At 41.3% G+C, this 24,556-nt stretch overlaps 1 protein-coding gene across 4 annotated transcripts in view; it reads left to right on the plus strand.

Moving 5' to 3' along the window:
* The window catches only part of LOC147147976 (uncharacterized), a 34,787-nt gene continuing 10,231 nt past the window's right edge, over positions 1 to 24,556 (plus strand). For 2 of the 4 annotated variants that reach the window (XM_086031328.1, XM_086031329.1), the window contains exons 1-6: positions 1 to 120; positions 11,315 to 11,451; positions 13,369 to 13,554; positions 16,576 to 16,750; positions 17,492 to 17,671; positions 21,722 to 21,844. In XM_086031328.1, coding sequence (XP_085887454.1) covers positions 11,317 to 11,451; positions 13,369 to 13,554; positions 16,576 to 16,750; positions 17,492 to 17,671; positions 21,722 to 21,844 — 799 coding nt within the window. In that variant the 5' untranslated portion in view covers positions 1 to 120; positions 11,315 to 11,316. Of the gene's footprint in view, positions 121 to 11,314; positions 11,452 to 13,368; positions 13,555 to 13,603; positions 13,752 to 16,575; positions 16,751 to 17,491; positions 17,672 to 21,721; positions 21,845 to 24,556 lie in introns of those variants that run through there. The other 2 variants (XM_086031332.1, XM_086031331.1) reach the window with 2 other exon arrangements.

The raw sequence follows: 24,556 nt of genomic DNA on the forward strand, positions 1-24,556 counted from the left end.
GGGCATGCGAACATCGTTCTTTGAACAGCAGAAAGAGCAGAAGCCTTTTTAGCTTTTAAGTCAATTAGGTGGTTTTGGACCGCGGTTGTTGGAGATTTGAAGGAGGGAGAACTCTCGACGGTAAGTTTTGTGTATGAGTGCTGCCAATCGTATGTGTGAGTGAGCGTCTGGTCTGTTGTCAGGCTGCATGAGACACCGACCGGTGAGAAGTGTAGTGAAAAGTAGCAGGACTCTACTGTGTTCTGTGCTTATCCTGGCTATGTGTGCGGTTTTGCTGCATCCCTGTATGTAGACTATACTTCACATCACTCCCTGCCCATCTTCTTTTGTGGCTGCGCTTTAAACGTCAACAATCTCTTTCAATGGGAACAACGTGTTCTGAAAAGACCGGCCGCTGTTGCTAGTTTACAAATCTCACAATCACCTTTCAGACTAATTGGTTCTGAAAACAAATGTGAATTAAATGACAGAATGTATTTCGACAACATTGGTGTAGCATAAATTCCCCCACTGTCAAAATGAAATGGGGCACATTCGTAACACGTGACAAATGTATGCTTTCATTTTTTGCATGTTGTTGTTTTTTCTTTTTGTGAGGTGTGTTGTCCTCTGCAGTTGATGAATTCATCACTTAACTGTTGTGACACTGTGAGCACACACCCACTCGCTCGCGCACGCGTGCAGCCCGCCCCCCTTTCAATTGGCGAGAACTTTGTGTTCCTTTCAAATTATACTCTGCTTCGTAAACCGAACAACTTTCCCTTAGTTCTTTTTTGTTGTTTTTTCTCCCCAAAGTCCATTTCACAACCTGCAGTCTACACTGTACATCCCGTCCTGTTCTCGATTGTCTATATTAATTCAAGGTAAAGCTGGCGTCAAGCATTGGGCAGTCCACGGTTTTTTAATTTTCTTTTTTTTTTTTTTTTACATATTTAACAATCTAAAGCGTCAAACACAAGGCCTGGGGCAAGATCTGGCCCGCCACATAATTTTACGTGGCTTAGCGGCGAAAGCCAATGTTAACATGTTAACTTCCACGATGCATGCAAAAATCCAGAGCTGGGCATTCGTCTATGCTTTAGTCCGTCTATGAGTTCCCGTCTGTATTTCAGCCAGCCAAACAGTGTCGAGAACAGACTTAACTGGTACTACGTCACACGCAGTTGCCCCACTCCTGACACGCAGCCAAACAAATAAAAAAAATAAAATTAAAACAGTGTTGTATGCCTTTCGGTCCCACAGATGTGCCCCATTTTGTTTTTATTTCACCGATCGACACGTTGAGTATATGTGTCTCTTGTTTTTGTTTAATATTTTTTCTTTATTCGGTGGCGTCTGCGTGTGACGTGAAAATGAGGTTCTAAACGCTGATTGGCTGTTGCCGATGAGGGACGGACTGGGACCACGTGGGTTGGCCGGAAATACCGTCCAGAAATTATAGACAGATAGACGATGCCCAATTCTGCTAAAATCTGTAACCAAATTTCAAATTGTCGTATGTGATAATTAAAGCTGAAGTCAACACAAATTTTTTTTTTTCCAGAATATGTTCTATACAGGCCCACTAGTCTAAACACGGCAGTCTGATTAATATTGAGTTTGTGGAATATGAGAAATCCACCTGTTTTTAGCTAGCTCAGGGGGCGGCCATTTTGTCACTTCTGCCGACTGAAGATGACATTGAAGTTGCTTAGAGCTCTGATAACGGCCCATCACGGCTCAGCGTCAGAAAACAGGTGAACCGTGATTGGTCGTTATCTGAGTCCTGAGCAACTCCGATCTCATCTTAAGTCGACAGAAGTGACAAAATGGCTGCCCCCTGGGATGACTAAAGGTGGGTGCAATTTGCTGCTTAATTTATTTCCCAAACGCAATATAAATAAGAATGCCACATTTCAACTAGTGGGCCTTCATAGAACATATTCTGGAAAAAAATATATTTGGGTTGACGTACACTTTATTAACATTGACATCAGGGGTGGAGCCATGGGTGGGCCTGGGTGTGCACAGGCCCACCCAGATTGACAGACTGCCCACCCAATGAGATTTATGAAAAAAATATATACTTTTACATTTTTAGTAAATTATTTTTGAATTTGTGTTATTTTATTGAATATTAGGAATGGCTTAATTGTGGTTGTCTAAGGAAGACCTGAACTTCGAAAGTCCGGTAAATAAACAATGAATGTTCTCATGTCAAATATATTGTAGACATAAACAGTTTCTCAAGCAATAACTGTATAAAACTTTTCTTACCTCTGTAAACACTGTTACTTGGTTATAACGATTCCAGCCTCTGTGCTGAGTCTATCTGTCGAATGTGAATCTGAGTGCAGCTTTAAAGTCTTCGGGAAAAGGCTTGGAGAATACAAATGAATTACATGGGGGACAAAAGTCGTAAAAGAAAATAGTGGTAGTAACATATGAATTATTTTTTTTTATAATAAAATTGTAACCTATGAGTAGCTGTGCCCTGCGACTGGCTGGCGACCAGTTCAGGGTGTAGTCTGCCTTCGCCCATTGACGGCTGGGATAGGCTCCAGCAACTCCCCGCAACCCTATATAGGATAAGCGGTTTGGAAGATAATGACATGACCTATGAGTAGCCTACTCCATGTGGTAGTTCTTAATGTTTATTTGAATGAGGCATTACATTTTAATAAATGTGAATACACTGATTCCGCACTAATTGGCGCTAATTTGCATGTGTAGTCCCGTACAAGATATACATAGACAACACTAAAAATTGTTAAATCCAATCTTTTTATGTACTCGTGCACGAACACAACGTGTCCGATATGTGACATAAAGCACAATGTCGAGTGACTTGCACGAAAACAAAAGACGACTCGCATGTAGGGGATCATTTTATCATCTCATATCACCGGAGTAGCAAGGTGGGAGGAGGTAGAAATATTTTGGGAATATGAGGCAACGCTCCTCCCATTTTATTTAATGGAGGAATCTACTAAAGATGATGGCATGCCATTGCAGCGCGTAATAAATGATCCATCCATCTGTGTGGCTGCTACTATCACCACATATTGTAACAAGTCAGTTATTGTGGTATGGCATCTCGCCACACGGTTGCGCCTCTTGGGTTTATTATGTTAGTTAGTCACTTCTTTTTCCCTAGACTTCAGTACACTTTTTGTCATGGACTCGGTCGGGTGTACCCGACCGCTACATTCTTGAGTAACGCGCGGTATGCTGGGGAAGTTGCCCTCTATGATGTGCACAATTCCTCTTGCTCTACTGAATCTAGACGGTCCCTTAATTTTCCGCCATGCTAGCCATTACCGCAACAGTCTCCTTTTAGTTTTGGGTGATTGATTTGGGTTTAATTCGAGCTCTTTTCTTCAAATTTAGCGTGACTGGTAGTTTTACATGTGTTACATTTAATCAGCATAGCTTAGTCCGACTGATAGTTATTGCTCTTAAGGGTCTGTGTAGTGTTCAAGCCTAACCTCTTGTATAGCATGATGGCATGTCACCCAGACGACTTAGACTGCGCCTCGGACATGATGGAGCTCACCTCTTTACCAATGTTTGACACAGCCAAAACTAAGAACCCTAATCTTAACCAACAAGTAGTGGACTTGAGAGCAGAAGTTAGTAGACTGAGTGACTGTTTACGTGACTCGCTGAACATACAACAGAATTTGCTCGAACAATGGGACTGCCTCAGCAAAGAAAACCCTGTTCCTCCAGCGGTCCTGCAGTCTTCTGTTGTCCCTGTTGCTACATCCACACCTCACGTTCCTGTAATGACTAGAACAGAACCAACAGTCAATGCCAACCATACCACTTCCGTTCTTGCCAACAAATCCATTCCTACCTGCCAGTCCTTTCCTCCCGTCTTACTCGGTTGAACTGAGCAACACTTCCAGAGTCATTGCAGCAGCCTTGTATCACTCCAAGATGGAGCCTCCTGTGTACTCCGGAGACTGTAGAGTGCTGCTTGAGGACTGGTTGCAAGCTGTTAGCACTTACAAATCCTCATTGTGCCTTACTGATGGACAGTTACTCAATGAATTGCCACACTTTCTCACGATTGAGCCCAGGAAATGGTTCAAGACTCGTGAGCTCCCACATTACCTCATGGGCTCAATTCTGTCAGCTGTTCAAGACAGTGTTTCTGCCTCCTGACAACCAAGAACGTATCCTGAGGGGGCTTTTGGACCGTATCCAGGCTCATGATGAACCACTCCCAACTTTTGTTGCCCACATGCTGAGTGAATTTAACAAGCTGAAAAGCCCACCGCTCGAAAGAGAGCAGATTTAACTCATTAGTAAACACTCTCTTGAGAAATACAGAGTTGCACTTTATGGCACCAACATCTCTTCTGTGATGGACCTTTTGGTTCGCGCTCATGAGCTTCACTCAGTGCTTGGACCAAGTGGACCACAGAGCTCTTCACATTACGAAGAGCGGCGTAAATCTGACCCTTACTGCTTTAAATGTTCTCTACCAGGATTTACGTCACGCACTTGTCCCAACTGTAACAACAATCCATTTTCTGCACAAACCGCTGTAAATGCAACAAGGCCCGGCCCGAAGCAACCACCTCTAGCGCCTGGTTCCCCTGACTCAGGCCAGCAAAAGCCTGATGAGGTCAGCCGCAACAGCCCTGCAGCGAAGCAAGCAGTCGGGAAACTACAGAGGAGGGAGGACGTTTCGCAGAGGCCAACCTCCCTCCAGTCGTTAGCTGAGCCTCTTTCACCTCCAGTTCAGGATGAGCTGATTCTTGGACACTTGGAGGACAATTTTTCCGAGGTACACTGGACTACTCCTCTGAGAACAAAAGTGAACTTCAATGCAACATGTGTGGATGCTACTCTTGACACGGGTGCTTCCCTCTCAGCTGTACGAGCAGACCTCATTCAAGTTAATGGCACCTACCCCAGCAAAACGAATGAGTGGATCGGCTCTGCTGTTAACCTTGACAATAATGCCCCTTGCATCCCTGAAGGCGTCATTTGGCTCAATATTGGATTCATGAACAGAGGCTTTAACTAGCGTTTTGCGATTATGCCAAAATTGTCTTCTCCTTTCATTCTGGGGATGGATTTCATGACAAGAGCGTCTGTGTCTATCCACATTCCCACAAAGATGGTCCACATGGATGACATTATCTGCCCCCTTGTGGATAAGGAGGAGGATTGTCAAAGTTATTGCTCACATTCATCTGAGACTTTAGTGTCGATAGACACACTTTACTCGACTCTTGCGGAGAAGGTTTCGAAATCAAACCTTTCTGCAAGGACGCTTTGATTGGTCTGCTCACCAATTTTTCTCCCATGTTTGATGGTCATCTTGGTCGAACGTCACTCTTTGAACATGTCATAGAGACTGGTGATGCAAAACCTGTGAATCTCCCACCGTATCGCATGTCACCTGCAAAAAAACGTGTGATTGAGGACCAAGTGCAACAGATGTTAAAAGACAATATCATTGAACCTTCTACAAGCCCTTGGGCTGCTCCAGTGGCCATTGTCAACAGACCCGAGGTTCTGTGTGGACTTTCGCGGTCTCAATCAAGTGACTCAAAAAGACGAGTCTTTAGACTTTTTAGCGAGGGGTACGTTTGTCTCAACCTTAGACTTAGCGAGCGGCTATTGGCAGGTTGCTGTATCAGAGGCCTCTAGACCGAAAACTGCCTTCATCTCACACTGTGGTCTCTTCCAGTTCCGGGTGCTACCTTTCGTTCTCTGCAACACCCGCAACCGTTCAAAGACTGATGAACTCTGTACTTGCCGGCCTCATTTACAAAACGTGTGCAGTCTACCTTGATGACATTGTGATTGCCTCACCTACCTTCGAACAACACTTAACCAATCTGGAGGAAGTGCTGGACAGACTCCAAGCTGCTGGCCTGTCGCTGAAGCTCAGTAAGTGCCAGTTCTGCCTCAAAGAGTTCACATTCCTCGGCTACCGCATCACGTCATCTGGTATTAAACCGGATCCGGACAAAGTTAAGGCAGTCAAGGAGTTCAATGCCCCCACTACAGTGAAACATGTCCGACAGTTCCTTGGCCTGACTGGATATTATCGACGCTTCATTCAGGATTATGGCCGTCATGCTGAACCTCTTCACGCTCTCACAAGGAACGATGCAGCTTTCCACTGGGACGACAACTGCCAAAGAGCCATGGACACCTTGAAGGACCGTATCACGTCGGCTCCTGTCCTGTCATTCCCCGACTTCGAACGCCCCTTTTTCATCCACGCTGATGCATGTGACGTTGGTCTGTGTGCTGCGTTGATGCAGAAGGATGACATGGGTCGTAAGTATGTTGTGACCTTTGCTAGCCGCTCCCTTCACAAAGCTGAGCTCCCCTACTTCACTTCAGAGAAGGAGTGCCTCGCTGTGATATGGGCCCTCAAGCACTTTCGCCCATATGTTGAAGGTATGCATGTCACTATATTTACAGACCACAATAGCCTCAAATGGCTTATGTCTCGTCAGAACCCCTCGGGTCGACTTACTCGCTAGTCAGGACCTACAGGACTTTGACTTCACTATAGTGCACAAGCCTGGCGTGCGCAACAATGTTTCTGATGCGCTATCACGCAATCCCCTGACCCTGACTTGTGACGGTCCAACGGATCTCTTACCTGAACATGCTGTCATTGGCAGCTTTGACCTTCGTGCTCTGCCTCCTGTTACGTTCGCAGACCGTTGTCAATTGAGACGGTTACAGTTGGATGATCCTGTTACAGGTCCTCTACTCAGGCACATTGAAGCGGACGACCCGGGTGATGACAATCTCTCTCACTATGTAGTGTATGACTCTTCTTTTGTATTACAAAGACTCTTAAGTCCAAATGTGCTTTGCACCCTTTGAAAGAGTTAAAACTGTTTGCCCCAACTTCTGTCAGAGGCACCTTGCTGGACTATTATCATGACCACCCCACTGCAGGTCACCTTGGTGTTTCAAAGACTTTAGCTAGACTGCGTTTCAGGTTTTTCTGGCCCAAAATGGCCGCTGATATAAAACACTATGTAACTTCGTGCTCTGTCTGCCTGTTCACTAAGCCGAGTCAGAGAAAGCCTGCAGGTTTTATGGTTCCCATTGTACCTCAAAAACCCTGGGAGTTTGTGGGTGTCGATTTTGTTGGCCCACTGCCCCGCACCCCGTCAGGTAACGCATACTTGATTGTGTTTGTTGATTATCTTACTAAATCGTTTGAAGTGAGTGCAGTCAGGGAAGCTACATCTCAAGTAGCAGCTGGTAAATTTGTCACTGACGTTTTTGCTAGACATGGTTTGCCTGCTTAACTGATTTCCGACAGAGGGTCTCCTTTCGTGAGTGAACTGTTTGAACAAGTCGTTTCTGCCTTGGGCTCTGTCTCACAGACTCACTACGGCATACCACCATCAGATGAATGCTGCTGAACGTGTCAACCGGACTCTGAAAACTGCCATCCGTGATTACGTAGGGGACAGGCACACTTCATAGGACAAGTACCTACCTCACATTTGCTTTGCGCTACGTACTGCCCCACATGACAGTACTGGTCTGAGTCCCGCCATGATGCTCTACGGTCGTGAGTTGGACACCCCGCTTGACTTTATCATAAAACTCTCCAGTGACGGTGTTGACGAGCCAGGTGTTCCTTATCCTGAGACTCATGCCAGAGCAGCCATCAACTACAGTCATGACAGACAAAAACGCTACTATGACTTGAGATGACGACATGTCATTTTTCGCGTCGGTGACCTTGTTAGAGTCAGAACGCACCCCAGGTCGGATGCTCAGTCTAAATTTACTGCTAAACTTGCACCACTGTTTGTAGGGCCGCTGTGTGTGTCTCAGAAACTCAGTGATGTTAATTACAGACTCACGTGGCTGGACACTGGTGCTGATGCCGGTGTTTATCATGTTGTGAATATGCAACCATTCCATACCTGGGATTCTCTTACTGCCGAAAGACACTTGGTTTCCTTGCCCACTGAGAGAGGGACCCCTGAGGTTTTGGACACTGACTTTGTTGCCCCTCGGCCCCGCCCGTGGACGGCGAGACTGACTCCAATCCATTTCCCTTTGGATTACCAGATATTGACTCTGATTATGATGTGGACACTGCTTCACATGGTCTCTCAACTGGGCCAGGCCCAGAACCGACTCCTTCGGACCGATACAACCTCAGACCTAGACGCTGCCCCAGGATCATGTCTGGTTGGCGTGAGAAAAGATGGACAAACGAATTTCACACGGGCAGGCTTGATCTGAAGTGAAATGGGGTTGTCTATGGTTATTTTGTATTCACGCTATGTTGTTTAGCTGTAGTTTGTCAAGGTGACAGTGTAGATTTCTGTGTGTTCTACTGCCTGTTTGTAGCCATTTTGAGGTCGAGGTTCTTTGGAGTTGGTGGAAAAAAAAAGAGAAAGATTTTCCGCTGCACGTTTTTATTTTAAAGTGTCGGTTCATTTTAATTTGTATGCCGTTTTTGCCCTTTGTACATGCCGTCCATTGGTGTATTCTATGTATAGATGCTATTTGGTATGGGCAGGTGCGTCTTCAGCTGTGTACGGCTGGGGTCAGTCAGTTATTGTGGTACGGCATCTCGCCACATGGTGGCGCCTCTTGGGCTTATTATGTTAGTTAGTCACTTCTTTTTCCCTAAACTTCAGTACACTTATTGTCATGGACTCGCCAGGTATACCACGTTCTTGAGTAATGCGCGGTATGCTGGGGAAGTATTGTTTTATTGCAAATACAACTGCTTGTGGAACATCAAGAAGTCTTTGCTCCTTCGGCTATCCAACAACACTCGTTCATGACGAAGTATTCCCTCAGCTCACTACCACTCGTTACAGTTTGTCAAATTTATGCTTCATATTTGAAGCGGGATTCAATTAAGTAAAATATAAAGGCAACAACTATTACTCAAAACAACTTTGCAGATTTACGGACAATGTCAATAGTTTCCCGAGCACTCTCGGGAAGAGGTTGGGGAAACGGAACGGACATTTCGCTCTGCTCGTGAAAGTCGACCGAAGTTTACAGCCGCAAGCGCTAACGGACGCTCCGTATTAGAGCCGAAAGGGGCAAGACGAGATCGGTCAAACAAAAAAAGAGTTAAACATTTTTTTTCCCCCTCTGTACAAAAATTGTTATACGGCGTACACAATTTGAAATGATCAAAAAACGCATAAAATACAGGGAAAACGTGTAAGTTGACAGGTATGTATCTGGCCTATGATGACATATAGATCGGATGTGTGGGGATGAACATTCATACTGCAGACGCATCGCATGCATATCCGACTTATATCCAAATAGGAAAGAGGCCTATAGGTCGGATTTGGAAAAATCGGAATTGTACTGTTCACGCTGCATGAAAAAAAATCTGATACTTGTCACATATGGGCAAAAAAATTGGAATTGAGCTGCAGTGTGAACGTAGCCCTAGCATACAGAAGAGACCTCTGTGAGGGGGGGGGGGGGATGTCTGACTGGTTTATGCATGGGCTGTGTGGTATTCACATCTCCCTGCCCTCGGGGCTGCACAGGGGCCAGCTTTCACTGTTGTTGAAACGCATGCATCTGCACACACACATTTTTTTTGTTTGCTCAATAGAAAGCACAGACGATTACTCGTCTCCAGCTGATGTCCTTTGGCGGGTACATGCAGTATACTAACTGCAGGTTTTCCCAGTATTTTACAACAAATGTTAAAGAACACATTTAAGAAGACAAAAATACATCAAACATGTCTTTGACCATGAATGTGTGACTGCTTTGAATCTTTGAATTAGTTCACGGCATCTCTGAGAATTAAAAAAAAAAGACCTGAATAAACCAAAATTGGTTGCAGTTTGGCCTGTAACAATAGATGTGATTAAACTAGCATTTGCTCAGTTGAGAAATTTTAATAGAAGGTTTTCTCAGAAATAACTAGTGTTGTTCCGATACTGATACTGGTATCGGGAAGTATCCCGATACCACATTAAAACACTGGTTTCGGTATCTGCGAGTACTTACAAATAACGTGCCGATGCCATTTCCCGATGCTGTACTAGTAAAGAACGTTGAATGCAGCGCTTTGTATCTTGCTCCCTGCTGCTTTTTCATGTGTGTGTGGGGAGGGGGGGCAGTGGGGTACAGGAGCTATAATGTCGACGATATGTAACTACTTCAACATAGAAACTCCAGCTAGAGCGAATGTTGGAAGAGGCGGAACCAAAGTGGCCAGGTTCAATACGTTAAACCTGATGCAACATTTGAGAACAAAACATGTGAACGAGTACCAAGAGTTGGCGGCGGCAGCGAGCATGAACAAAGGGAATGGACCACAACAACAAACCCTGCTCAATTTACATTGAATGCAGCGCCTTGTATCTTGCTCATTCACGACACTGGTGTGTGGTGACTGTTCAGTATTAGCCGTCGTTATTGGCCCAGAGCGGACGCAATTAACCAATGGTGGGGCTGCTTTTTCATGTTGAGAGAAAAAAAACAGTGAGGTACAGGAGAAATAATGTCCGCGGCGATATGGAACTACTGTACTTCAGCATAGAAACTCCAGTGAGTACAACAGCTAAGTGCAAAATTAGCGGTGCGAAAGTTGCAAGAGGTGGAACGAAAGTGGTCAGGTTCAATACTTCAAACCTGATAAAACATTTGAGGACGAAACGTGAACAAGCACCAAAAGCTTGCGGCGGCAGCGAGCATGAACAAGGGAAACAACAAACCTTGCTCAATTATGGATTTTGGAGTTGAACTTGTTGGATTTTTCTACTGCTTGTTTTTGGTTTTGAAAGTGAATTTGGGAGCGGAAGCTGTTGCGATGGGTCATTAATACTCAAAACAAACTTTTTTCCGACACAATCTCTTTTTTAAGTCTGACCAAGCCATGATAGCAATGGTTTTACATCCAAGTGCTTATGCAGTTCTTTAGAATTACAAGAAAAAAATGCTCATATATATCTTTTTTTTTTTTTCCTCAAAAGTCTGGTATCGGTACAGTATCGGCATCGGCCGATACCGCACAGCTGGGTATTGGAATCGGTGTGGGGGCCAAAAAATGGCATCGGAACAACACCAGAAATAACACAAATAAATCTTACATATCATTTACTCAAATCAAATTTAACAAGAGACAGACAGAAGTGGACTGGGTTGGATGGGTTGAATGATTTTAATAATAATAAAAAAATCAATTTTCCATCCGTTATATTTAAAATGTATTGTGTTTTCATTCCTCGCTTTTTACATTTACTGTACATGATACCCATATGTGATTATTTTGGTTCCAAATATTAGACCTGATGTGTCCAATTGCTTACGGTTTTGTGTCATCTAGGTATGAAGTTCCCTGTGGATTTCCTGGCAAATGTCAGCCAGGCTGAGCTGGAAACATCGGCTCACAACTACATGAACAGCCTCCTTTACAGCAACACAGATTCTGCCGAGCAACTCATCCTCTCGGACTCCACCAAGGTTATACAGCCATAAAAAAGAACCTGCTCACCTCTCTGTTTAGTCAGTGCCTTGTTTCATGAATGGAAAATATCAAGTCAAAGTACTATATTGAAGGTGTAACGGTACGCTAAATCACATTTTGGTTCGGTTTCTTGGAAACGTCAGTTTCCGGTACAAAAAACCCCCAGCATTTTTAAAAAGATATACATTTATTTTGAAAGATGAAAAGTAAATTTGACGTCTTTTTAGAAAAAATAAATAAAAGCAAACCATTCAGGTGATATTCTAAGAAATTACACCAGAATAAAAAATACACGAACAATAAAGGTCTCTTGATTTAATAAACTATTAACACTGAAATCTTTGAACACTCAGCAGCAACGGCCTTGGAGACAACTACATAAATATCCAAGTTAAAGACAAGTCGTCATTACAGTACATGCATACAACAGTTACAATTATTGCTAACTATATTAAATCTAATAAATATATTTTTATAATGAAAAAAAAAAATACAGTAACTTTAACTCAGTCACTGCCAAAACGTTTTTATATGTCTTTTCACAGTCCAGCCATTCAATCCCAGGAATTTATTCATATTTTTTTCAAGCGTTAGGGTAAAAACAGCGTCTGAAAATGTCTGGCACTTAAAAAGTTAAAAAGTCTTTATGAAATTATATACACTTTTTAGGCATTGAAATCTTTGAATGTTCAACAGCACATGATAAATCTCGCTATTTAAATTTGACGTTTTTGGCTAAAAAGTCTGCTTTCTTACTCGTCGAAGAAACAATTCAAAGTCGGATGATGCCGTTTTAAGTGCGTTATTATGTTAGACGTGCTACCTGCAACATAGCCGCCGATCTCCATGTAGCAGTGTCGGCACACAACTTTGGGACTTATTTGGCGATTTTAAAAGGAAAGCCAAAATGTTCCCAAACAGGAGACCGCAGTGTACGGGGGGACCTTCGAGCTGTGGCTTGTTTGCGTGTGCCAAAATAATGCCATTTATCCCTGCATTCATGATTTATCACGGCTTCTGGCGTACTGGCTCCTCTTCTGTGCCCCCACTCTCCTACGCGTGCAACACTCAATAGCGTCCATGTGAAAACCTACTCGCGCGTAAGCTAGCGCTAATAATAAAACCTGATCAGAAACGGTACGCAAGTGGACCGAACCGAACATGCCGTACCGAAACGTATTAATACACCCACGTGTATGTGTGTGTATATATATATATATATATATATATATATACCTATATATATATATATATATATATATATATATATATATATATATATATATATATATATATATATATATATATATATATATATATATATATAAATAAATATAAATCAGACATTGATGTCATAGCATGCTGTTTTAAGTCTTTTTGCTTTTTCATCCAAAACTGGTTTGCGCGAGTTAAGGGGTACTTGGCTGAAAAAAAAATTTCATACGGGGTGATGAAAAATGGTTGAGAACCACCATATAGAGAACGCGCTTGTGGACTTTGAACCAGTGGAACCAGTCGATTGTAATATATGGTTAAGATACAATATATGTTTGTAGAAAATGATGCTATCGAAGGCTTCGTAACAGAATAGAGGATGGTAATTACCACTTGATTAAACAAAATAAATATAAATAGTGCTTCTCTTGCACTCACCCGTTATCTTATATTTTTGATTGAAACAGCAAATAAAACAGGGCCCTCGCTACCCCAGCCACATTGGGGTACTTGCACGTTTAGGGTACTTGCACAAAGGACAATAAGCATAAAAAATATAGACATTCACGCCAGGCCTGTACAACTCCTGCGTGGAGTCTCATTAGAGTGTGGTTATAATGTTGGGGATGGTTTGTATATTTATTGCCGGGTACATATTAATAACATAGACATTTCTGCCCTGTCCTCATTGTCTTCAGGTCAGTGTAGACATTTCCAGGGTAGGCTATGTTCCTCTGTATGGTTCCAGTGACAAAAAGAGGATGCTGGCCCTCTTTTCTCCCGCCGACCCGCTCACTGCTGTTGCTCTGTACCTGTTGGACCAGTGGTGGACTGTGGACGATATTCTTAAGACATCTGACCTTGCTCGAGATGGAGCTCTTGAGGTAAAAGCAAACCAAGTGTCATTGTGAAAATCAGCAGCTGGCTAACATCCACTGAATGTGTACAAAGCCAGGAAGAAGTACTTGCAGTCATGCTGAACCTGTTTAATTTTCCCTCCACATAATTGTGAATGGACGGTACGGTGGACGATTGGTCTGCACGGCCGCCTCACACTACAGAGGAAACTCCAGTTTGGAGGGTAGGTTAATTGAACACTCTAAATTGTCCTGAAGTGTGATTGTTGATTGTATATGGTTGTTGTTCATCTATGTGTGCCCTGCTTGGCAACCAGTTCAGGGTGCCTACTGCCGAAGACAGCTGGAATAGGCTCCAGCACGCCCGCAACCCTCGTGAGGTTAAGCGGTTCGGATAATGGATGGGTGGATAATTGTGAATGTCAAAAAATTCTCTTGAGTCAGCGACAAAACAAAAAAATCGGATCAAGGTTTTTTACTCGATTAGCCTCAGCTAAAGCACTGGCCATTTGTTTAACACACTTCTGGACATTTTCGGGCTTCTTTGCTTAAGCGCAACAGCAGAAGATGTGGCGAGTGCAGCCTCCTGTGCGGTTGCAGGGAGGGTTGCCGAATAAAATTTTGCCTATTGCACCACATTGGCTAGGGCAGGCCCTGCTTTTGGTGAAAATATAATCTGCTTCTGATTTGATGAGAAAGACACAATCAAGTTTCCTCTTTGCGCCGAGTTCTCAGCAGGACCCGACCCACTGCAATACGATTGGCTGCCACATCCGGCCTGCGCCCTCGCTTCTTCTATAGCCCCTGTTCCACTGTACATTCTAAAAACAGTTGGAGTAAAAGCAACACAATTTTGGGTCAGAAATGGACCGATCCACTACTTCACTCAAAAAAATAATTTGTTGGGTTAACGTAATACAATTATGGAAAGAATTTCCACCTAGATAAAATGTCATTTCGCGAGATCCAATTTTGTTGAACCAAATCATCGCAAAATGTGTTGAGTGGACAAAAAGTATTCGTGTTGTTTGTATGAATTTAAAATGTTTGATTCCAACTTCATTTGTTCAGGTTGTTATAACATATTTACTATGGTAGATGACTTTTTTCCCTTAGGTCAAATTAACTTTCTACAATAATAGTACGGGTATCTTATTTTGACAGAGTAGGTACAGCTACATTTTTAAAAGATAAAATAACACTAATGCTGACTTGACAAAACAAGCCAACAAAAAATACTGTGAAACAAAAGTTATATGTAAATACACAAAAATTAGTCAGAAAATAAGGCATTGTTGATGACTGTTTACATTGAGCACCTTTCATGTCAGTTTAGTTTAACCGCAGTTGGTGTCAAGTTTGTAAAAGACCACAAAACAGACTTGAGTTTCAATAGAATTGTATTGCACAGAAAAGGCAAACAAAAAATAAGCCTCTGGACTCCATTAAAAGATGCGCTTTTTGTGTGCTAAATCTCAGTTTGCATCAAACATTTACATTGTTAATAAAACAATCAACAAAAAATATAACACAGAATTGAGCCATTTTGGTAATCCTGTCAGGCTCTCTGTGATGACGAAGATAACAATGAAGACCTAGAAATAAGCACATCTAACAAAAATCATTCAGTGCCCCAAAACATTACCATATACACAAGCACACATGTAAAAGGTGCACTAGTCAACCAATTAATCTTGTAAGGACAATGTGAAAAGCAGCAATGAGCAACCATTTGAGCAACAAAACATGACTGCTTATATATGGATATGCAGGGGTGCACATAATTTTTTTCATGCAATACTCGCGTGAGTACCAGTAGATTGTCTTTGGTACTCATTAGTGGTCCAACGGATCACATAAGTGACGGTTCGGATCGGTCATGGATCAGATCGTTTTTTGGCATGAGCAAAAAAAAAAAATAGAAATAGAACTTTGTCTTCATTTATTTTATTTTATAAAACGCTTTGCCCATAAAAATAAAATATCAACTCCTAATGTTTAATATGGCCGTTTAGGATTTAAGAACACAATTTGACGCAATTTTGGAAGTGGCACAGTGTATACATTTCAAGTTATCCTGCCAGACAGTTGAGCTGAATGTTTTCTTACAATTATTAGGCAAACGTGTTGTTATAAATTAAATGAAAACAAAGTTCTATTTAGCCTCTTTTAATTTATTTATTGTTTTTCATAATGAAAAAGACTTGAAGTGCAATTGAAGGCACCTTTCTTAAAACATGGACAGCACATTACAAAGTAATCCAGGGCCACAATATAGAAAAAGAAAAAAAAAGAGCAAGCCATTAACGAGCAGCTGTTGAACTACCAGCTAATGATAACAGCTGCTAGCCACTAACGCAATTGTAACAACCAATCACGGCTCAGCTTCAGAAAACAGGTCAGCCATGATTGTGCGTTACCTGAGCCCTGAGCAGTTGTGATGTCATTTTCAGTTGACAGAAGTGACAAAATGGCCGCTCCCAGAAATGTCTAAAAACGGGTGGATAAGCTCTTATTCCACAAACGCAATATTTATCAGAATGACTTGTTTCAACTACTGGGCTTGCATAGAACATATTTTAGAAAAAAACATGTTTGGGTTGACTCCCACTTTAACACTAAAAGGAATAAAGTTCAAGAGCTGCACACTCAGACTACAAAGTGAGCTTGGTATTGAACACTCAGTCATTAGTTCACAGTTAATATTGCAGACTTAAAAGGAATAAGTATAAGTACATACTTAAAATAATTAAAAATTTGTATTGCAGCCTAAAAACAATCAAGTTGGCATTTGGATTGGATACTCCAAATAATTAAATTGGTGGTAGTACTGTGAGCTCAATTATAAAAGCTTGTTTAAACATGAGGAGTTCAAGTTAAGGTTACTTATTTGTAAGGCAATGAGTTTCCATATTTCTTTAAAGTAAATTGAACTTGTTGTCTTTTTACAGTGTGTGTGTGTATGTATATATATATATATATATATATATATATATATATATATATATATATATATACATACACTGTATGATTCTTTGTGCCCTCCAGGTGGAGACCATTGGAGAGAGAATAGTGTTGTATGTTTTGAATCGGGTGATCTACAGAGTAAGGGAGATGAACTCAGAAGAGGAGCTTCCCTTCCTCTGCCATGGGGAGAAGGATTTTGCAAAGGTCTGCTGGAGTAATGGAGAGGCTGTTGGCTTTTACTCAGTCAAACCCTCAGGTGACCTTCATTATATTGTGGAGATACTGCTCTTTGATTCTGATTATGGTCACCGTAGTCCTATTTAAAATAAATAGAATTAGCTCCACTGTCCAACTGTTGCCATCATTAGTTTATTATGAATGCTTAAAGTTGGAAAAAAAGTCAAAAGACTTATTTAAGGACTACAAGTACAAATAATGAGATTCCAATGATTACTTTGGTAAAAACGTAATGAAAAGGCCTAAAAAAAGATGCAGAAAACTATATTTTTGTGAGCTGGGTCCCCCACTGGTCGTTTGACCAAGTGCGTGCAAGACATCAATGGCCCAGCCACGTCTCGCTCGTTTTTATTGTTCAATCAAAGGAGAGAAATGAAATGAGTCAGAATGAAAAACCACGACGAGCACACGTCACAGCCGGCAAGTCAGAATCGTGGCTCGATGACGTCATGTCCGCCTTCTTCACGATTTCGCCCCGCCCGGAAGATTTTCAAAGCGTAATGCTAAATCAAAAAAAAAATTGTTTGTGTAGCAATTTAAAAAAAACATTCATTGTGACATGGATATTTTATTGTTTAATACAAAAATCATGTCGCATACACCTTAAAGCAAGATTTTAACATTCTTTAACTGTCATCCAAGTCTAAAAAGCAGTTAACCACTGTTAAAAGTAAAATGTAAAAAAAGAAAACAAAAAGGTTTTGTATATACATCCAAGTCAAATATTTTCATGCACGTTTACATTTTGTTTCCCTCCTAGGCAGTTTATATAATTATTTTTCAACAAGAAGATATCAACTCCCTGTCATGGACTCTATATTTGTGAGAAAATGTCATCGGGGTAATGGCTTTGGCCTTCACATGCTGGAGGACTTTGTGCTGAGTTTTCAAGATGACTGTTTGGGATTGAGGTATCCACTCACCAAAGCCATGTACAAAAGTATGTATGTCTCTCATTTACAATTCAGTGAGATGATATAGTTCAGCGATGGGGAATTTGAACGATAGATGGGGCCACCATTTTTCATCAGCACTACTGAGGTACATTGACCAATGTACATGTAGGTATTTTAGGATTAAATCCATGACTTTAGCTAGGATGAAAACAACTCCTCGAGCACTTCCTAAAATGGCTTGTAATCCCAATTTTTGAGTAACAAACTCGACCACAAGAACTACTGACAGAGGGGGCTTTTACGGATGGGGCACACACATTAGCCTTCCACCGCTCTCTGCGGGCATCCACTTCTGCGTTCAGCGGGGCCTCCCCATGTCGCAGGGCGCCTGAGCAGCTTGTCCTCCAAGCAGCTCGATTACTAGACAAGAGTTTCCCCCGAGTCTGTTGGGAGGCCAATGGCATGCATGTCTCTCTTTGCCACATCCATGAAGCAGATCTTTGGTCATCCCAGCTCATCAGTAAGCTCTGAGAAGCCTGATCCTGATCATTTGAATCAGGTGTGTTGGAGGAGGAAGACATCTAACACATGCTGGATAGGGGCCCTCAAGCACCGGAGTTGGACACCACTGCCTTACAGAAACATACTTTACTAGATAACTTACAATTGGGCTGTATGAGCCATTCTACCGAATTGGTTGAAATTGCTGTCCCACAATGAAAATCAAATTTTAAAAAACAATAAAAAGGAGTCTTCAGACCTTGCATATTTAGTAATATCTTGTTATGATCTATTTTACCACAAGGCATTAATTGAGATACTGTTAAACTGAATGTATAAAAAGTCATCTTTTATATGTCACTTCCTTTTGGGAGGTGGCTGTCCCAATCTCTTAACTCCTAAATTTCAATTCATGAAAAAAAATGTAGAAGATTTTTGCCAATTTAAAAAATACTTTACTTTAATAGAACGTTTTGGTTGCTTTTAAATGTATGGTGAAAGATTTACGTTGATTTTGTAGATTTTTTTCGAATTAGAAGTTTTTATGTAAAAAAACCTGTCCCAACTTTTCATGTCACTACCGAAACGCAAAGAGTATTTAACTGTAGGCAGGGCTTAGTTTTAGCCACATCCCCAGAAATTTCACCAGTAAGAGACATTACCTTCATGTTCATCACTGGCCACATGGCGAGTAATTAGTTGGCAGCATTATTAAGTTATGTGCCCTCCAAAGTCTGAAAATCAGCATGTGGTTTTAAGGACCGACACTGCCGAACACCTCATTTCGGCAATAAAATGAGCACTTTTGATTTTAATGCTAAATGTAGTGTTTTCTATCTCTGTACACATGCTCAAAACGGTCTGTGGTAGCTACGTTGTGCCTAGCATTGTTGAGTATTGTCAACAACTATCATAAGACGTTCGGTAGTGACATAATGGTTTTCGGTAGTGACAATATGATGTTTATTTTTGAATAAAGTAAGTTTTAATAAAGTAAAGTAAGAGAGGGAACATACATACACGGAAATGTATGTTACAAAATGTTTGTCATTCAAATAAAATTTTCATTTGGAAGGTGAAACCACAGTTTTTCAATGATCAAGAGACCTGTGATGGACAGGTGACCGGTCCAGCGTGTACCCTGCTTTTGCCCTAAGTCAGCTGCGATCAACTCCAACCCCCTGCGACCCTGAGTACAGCACAAAGCAGTAGAAAATGGAATAAATAACGTTTCATTAGTTATAATACACATTAAAAGTTCAAATTTAGCAAAACTAGTTAAGTGATTAAAATGCTACCCTCACACAAACAGTATCTACAGCGTAACATGCACACAAAACGTTCATTTGTGACCATGAAATACTATTTTGTCACCACAAAATGGGTATAACGTGCGCACAAAATACAAATTTGTGGACAAGACAAGTTAAACTCATTAATTAACTACATATGCGGAAGTAGCACCACCTGACGAAAATGAAAGACAAAGAGGACTTAAAAACTCCTCCTGAAGATGATGGCAGTTAACGTCGAGGTAAAAAAATTTTTTTTAAAACTCACTGTCTTTAGAAAAGGGAAAAAAACAAATTATTGAACATATAAGAAGACAAGAACAAGATAAACTCATTAACTGCATATGCGGAATAAAAACTCATTGTCTTTAGAAAAGGGAAAAAAACAAATTATTGAACATACAAGTAGACAAGAACAAGATAAACTCATTTACTGCATATGCGGAAGTAGCACTACCTGACGAAGATGAAAGACGAAGAGGACTTAAAAACTCCTGAAGATGACGGCAGTTGACGTCGAAACTAGTCGAGGTATAAAAAAAAAAACCCTGATTGTCTTAAGAAAAGAAAAAAACTAATTACAGTATTTTAAAAAATCTGAACGTCGAGGCTACAAGAATGAATGCAGCCACTGTGATGAGTCAACTGTTTAGTTTAGGCAGTTAAAGCAGCACTGGGCAAGAAATCGACCATAAAAAAAAAAATATCACCACCTTTTTGATGAAACATTGACTTACAAGTACAGTATTGAATGGGACTTGATGCCCTGAGGGGGTCTGTATCGTTTTTACTGGCACAAAGCAACTTTGAGGATGAAAATAATAATGAAAAAAAATACTAGGGCTGTCAAAAGATTAATCGTGATTAATCTTTAATTGTGATTCATCTTTTGACAGCACTAAAAAAATACAAATGTCCTGAATTGCTTTACGGCATACTCACTTCCTCCTTTCGCTATCAGGACGGCTGAGGATTTCACGACACTACGCGCTGGCACGCATGGGAAATGTGGTTGATTTTTGTCAAATCACTTCCGCTTTTGTCCACATGGCGCCGCCATAATCAACAAAAACTGACATATGACGCAGTGTTGCTTTAATGGCAAAGCTATTGGAAGGTCTGCTGGTTTTTGTGTGTTAAATAGCACCTACTTGAGGGAAGGAGCTGGAAGAGGTGGTGACTGGGGGGTGTGGAAGATCTGAGAGAATTTTGCTGCTCTTGAGTTTTTGTTGCATGCGCGTCCTCAAGAGTCCATGGGGGGCTACAATGATCTTGTCAGCAGTCCTAACTGGCCGGTGCAGTCGGATTTAGTCCACCTTTGTGGCAGCGCCAAACCAGACTGATAGATGAATATTCAATGACTGCTGTGTGTAGAACTACCTCAGCAGCTCATGTGGCAGGCCGTGTTTCCTAAAAACAAAAAAAATTGGCCCCTGCCTGCCAAGCATAATCATTCTAACAAGCCTTTACCACACAAAAACATACATGTACATTGAGTCATGCAATCGAGAAATAGTTGTTGTTAGGAGATGGTCGGCCTCACTTTCTCCAACTTGAAAAAACAAAACAAAAACAACGGGCAATTACACCTCAGTTTAACAGAGTTCATTTCAGGCTAGCTCTAACATCTACAATCTGTAAAATGACGCTATAGATTTTGCACGAGTGTCTGCAAATACTCTACTATTCGCTTGGCTGTACTGGTGTACTGGGAGTGTAATTTGAGGGTCAGCCAGAAGTGAAAAGTGTTGCTTTTATATTTGTTGTATTTAAAATAAAATGTAATGCATCTTGAATGCATACCTGTCAACTTGTACGTTTTCCCCGTATTTTATATATTTTTTGATCATTTCAAATTGTGTACGCCGTATAACAATTTTTGTACGGGAAAAAAACAAATTATAAACTCGTTTTTTGTTCGACCAATCTCGTCTTGCCCATTTCGGCTCTAATCGTGAGAGTCCATTAGCGATTCCGACTGCAAACTTCGGCCGACTTTCACGAGCAAAGTTACTCCAACCTAACAGTACACCCCCCCCCCCCCCTCCTTGTTGCGCGATAAACTCTGTGTAAGATTACATCCAAAAATGTACGGGCAAATTACAACTTTTGTCAGATGCAGCACAGCCCGGGGTTGACAGGTATGTGAATGTAATGCAACCGTGATAATTTTGTGTCAATTCTTAATGATAATGCATTGTCACTTTTGTTCCCAGTGTGTGACAAATACCTACGTGTAATGCAACCGTGATAATTTTGTGTCAATTCTTAATGATAATGCATTGTCTCTTTTGTTCCCAGCGTGTGACAAATACCTACGTCAGTACCCTGGAGACACGGAACTACTTTGGGAGGTCGAGGGTGTGGGTGGACTAAACCAGAGAGTCAACATTACCAAGAGGATTCAGACCATGGATTTGAGGGGTAAGAACTAACAGCATACACAGGCCAGGTGTAGAACAGTAAAAATATTATGTTCAGGTGAATAACTTTTCATTGCTAATCATTTGTCTGCAATAATACCACAGTAACCGTCCTAACCTCCCAAATGCATAACAATGAAAATGACGGCAGATGAAATTAGAAATAGGCGTTCTATTGCAAAATACTTTTCAAATTTTAAACTTTGAGTGAAATCCAGGTTCCCGTTTGACCCTATGCTCCCCGTTTTTCATCAAAGCCTGACCGCCAACCCTGCCAGCCGTGACAATCCAGCCTACCATTCATAATTGTTAATATTCAGGAACAATAGCCAACCAAGTACACCGGCACCTTTCGACTAGTAATAAGCTTGAAGAACTCCAGTCTGGTTTCCATCCTATGTACAGTGGTGCCCTTGAGATACAAGTTAAATTTGTTGCACCGCCAACTCAAAACACTTGGATCTCAAATCGTTTTCCTTTTTTTTTTTTTTTTTTTCTTTTTTACCTGTCCTGTTCAGCTGCAACGTCATGCAGAATTGAGTATCTGTATCCATTTTATGCCAAAACAGTTTTTCTGTGCAATAGGTCATTGTAGTTAGCGCGGTTGCGTGCGGGGCGGCGCGGATGAAGCATTTTGAGCGAAGCACCGAAAACCCGCCTATTCGTCCATTCGGCGCGGCTAAAACAAATGAACTTTTTTCCCGCTGCTCGCGGCAGCCACTCAACATCGGGGAGTACTACGTCACACACAGCGTCCTGTACACTCAGCGGGTCTTGTGTGGAGAGCGCAAAATGAAGGGAAACATTGTTGTTGTGGTTTGTGGACATACCGAGCTATTTGACACGGCCAGCTACCAGTACCTGATGTCGTATGTTTTGACTTTCTTTAGTTTTTTTTTTACAGCTGTTGAACTTTACCAAGACGGTAATATTTGTTTGCATTAGCTTTAGCACAACTAAAGCTACGTACTCTTCCAGCAGCGAACAGTCAAGCGACATGCTGGCGCTATGAGGCCTCATCACTTGTCGTGCGAGTAGAACTCGCGCTGGATCTCCTGCTGGGTAACTAGTGGCGCGTTTGAAGTGTTCAGAGGCAATTTTTGTCGTTTGACCATTTCGCCAAGTGGGTTGATATGAACTTTGGCCGCCTCGTGACCACGTCACGTGCGTGAGGCACGATTAGTGGGCTGGACTAAAATCCACCTCCGCCCTTGCTTAGTCCGTCCATTTTTTTAAAAAAACTTGTCGCACCCCGTCCTCCGTCCCAAAAAAGGGCATCCGTCCGGGACCAACTGCCCAGCTCTGGAAATTAATAGTTGTTTTTTGAAATAATAAACATTGAAAAATAACCAATTTTTACACACTGTCCCACTTGCATTTTATTATATATTCTAAAATATATTTATCAGCCGCCTATGCATCACTCAAGCTCCACTTTAGCCCGGGGAGAAAAAAAATCCTGGAGCCGTTCCTGTTTCGCCCAACATGATGCTGCACTTATGTTGGAGTATTATTCAGTCTAAATCACAGGTGCCAAACTCCGGACCTTGAGGGCTACTATCCTGCATGTTTTAGATGTTTCCCCTCTCCAACACACCCAATTCAAATGATCAGTATTGTTATCTGGCTCCTGCAGTGCTTACTGATGAGTTGCTGTTTTGAATCTGGTGTGTTGAAGGAGGGAAACATCTAAAACATAGCGGCCTTCGAGGATCGGAGTTTGACACCTGTGGTCTAATTCTTATTCAACTTTCACAATCCGAGTACCATGTTTTTACTAGTGATGGCACATACAATGTATTGTTGCTTTTCAATTTTGGGGGGTTTATTTCCTCCTTTAAATACCATCCACCCAATCCAATCCATAAAAATGCAACTCAAAGTGCTTTAAAACATTCAAAGCAAAACATAGATAATTAGAAAAAAAAAAAAAATCTGTTCATGCCCTCCCTCCCAACAAACCCAAGACAGATATCCATTAGTACATCAGCAATCATTCACACACACCCACACAAAGTGCACAACCTGATAAAATGTGTTAAAAAGACATGACATTCTTGACATTCCGTTTACATGATTGAGCGGACAGAGTTTCTCTGGCATTGGAACAACCCACTGTGATGGAGATGCAGTCACTCATTTTGCCACTATCGATCTCGATGCCTTCCGGTGCTCGAGTGACGTCCGCGACTCGCAAATAGTGTTGGGCAAGTTACTTCCAAAATGTAATGTATTACATAGTACTATAGTTACATGTTAATATACATGCAAGTAACTATAGTATAGTTAGCCCAAGTAACTATAGTATAGTTACTTGCATGTGAAAGTAATACGTTTCTTTACAATATTACTCTATTTGTAGAGTAATGCGTTACTCAAGCTTAAATTACTGTTAAGATACTTATTTTTAAATCGGGATTAATTTATTTAATAATGATTTCAAGACGTTAAAAGGAAAATGCAAAATTTGCTGGCATACTCTAGCTGGTAAAATTAACTAGATATGAGCATATTTAACGATATAGTGTGGTCTATAATATTAAATGTTTCGACTATATGGTGGGATATCACTCCCTTTGATCAATATTTGTCATCAATAAGATTTATTTTTTTAATAAAAATATTGGAACTTATATTTTGTCCAGTAAATAAATAATCCAGACTGTAAACCATTGAAAAGTATTTTCAAATGAATTTACACACAAATAATAGT

This window comes from Filicampus tigris, chromosome 5, assembly GCF_054856515.1.
Source record: "Filicampus tigris isolate MCC_2025a chromosome 5, RoL_Ftig_1.0, whole genome shotgun sequence".
In the NCBI taxonomy this organism is placed as follows: Eukaryota; Metazoa; Chordata; class Actinopteri; order Syngnathiformes; family Syngnathidae; genus Filicampus; species Filicampus tigris.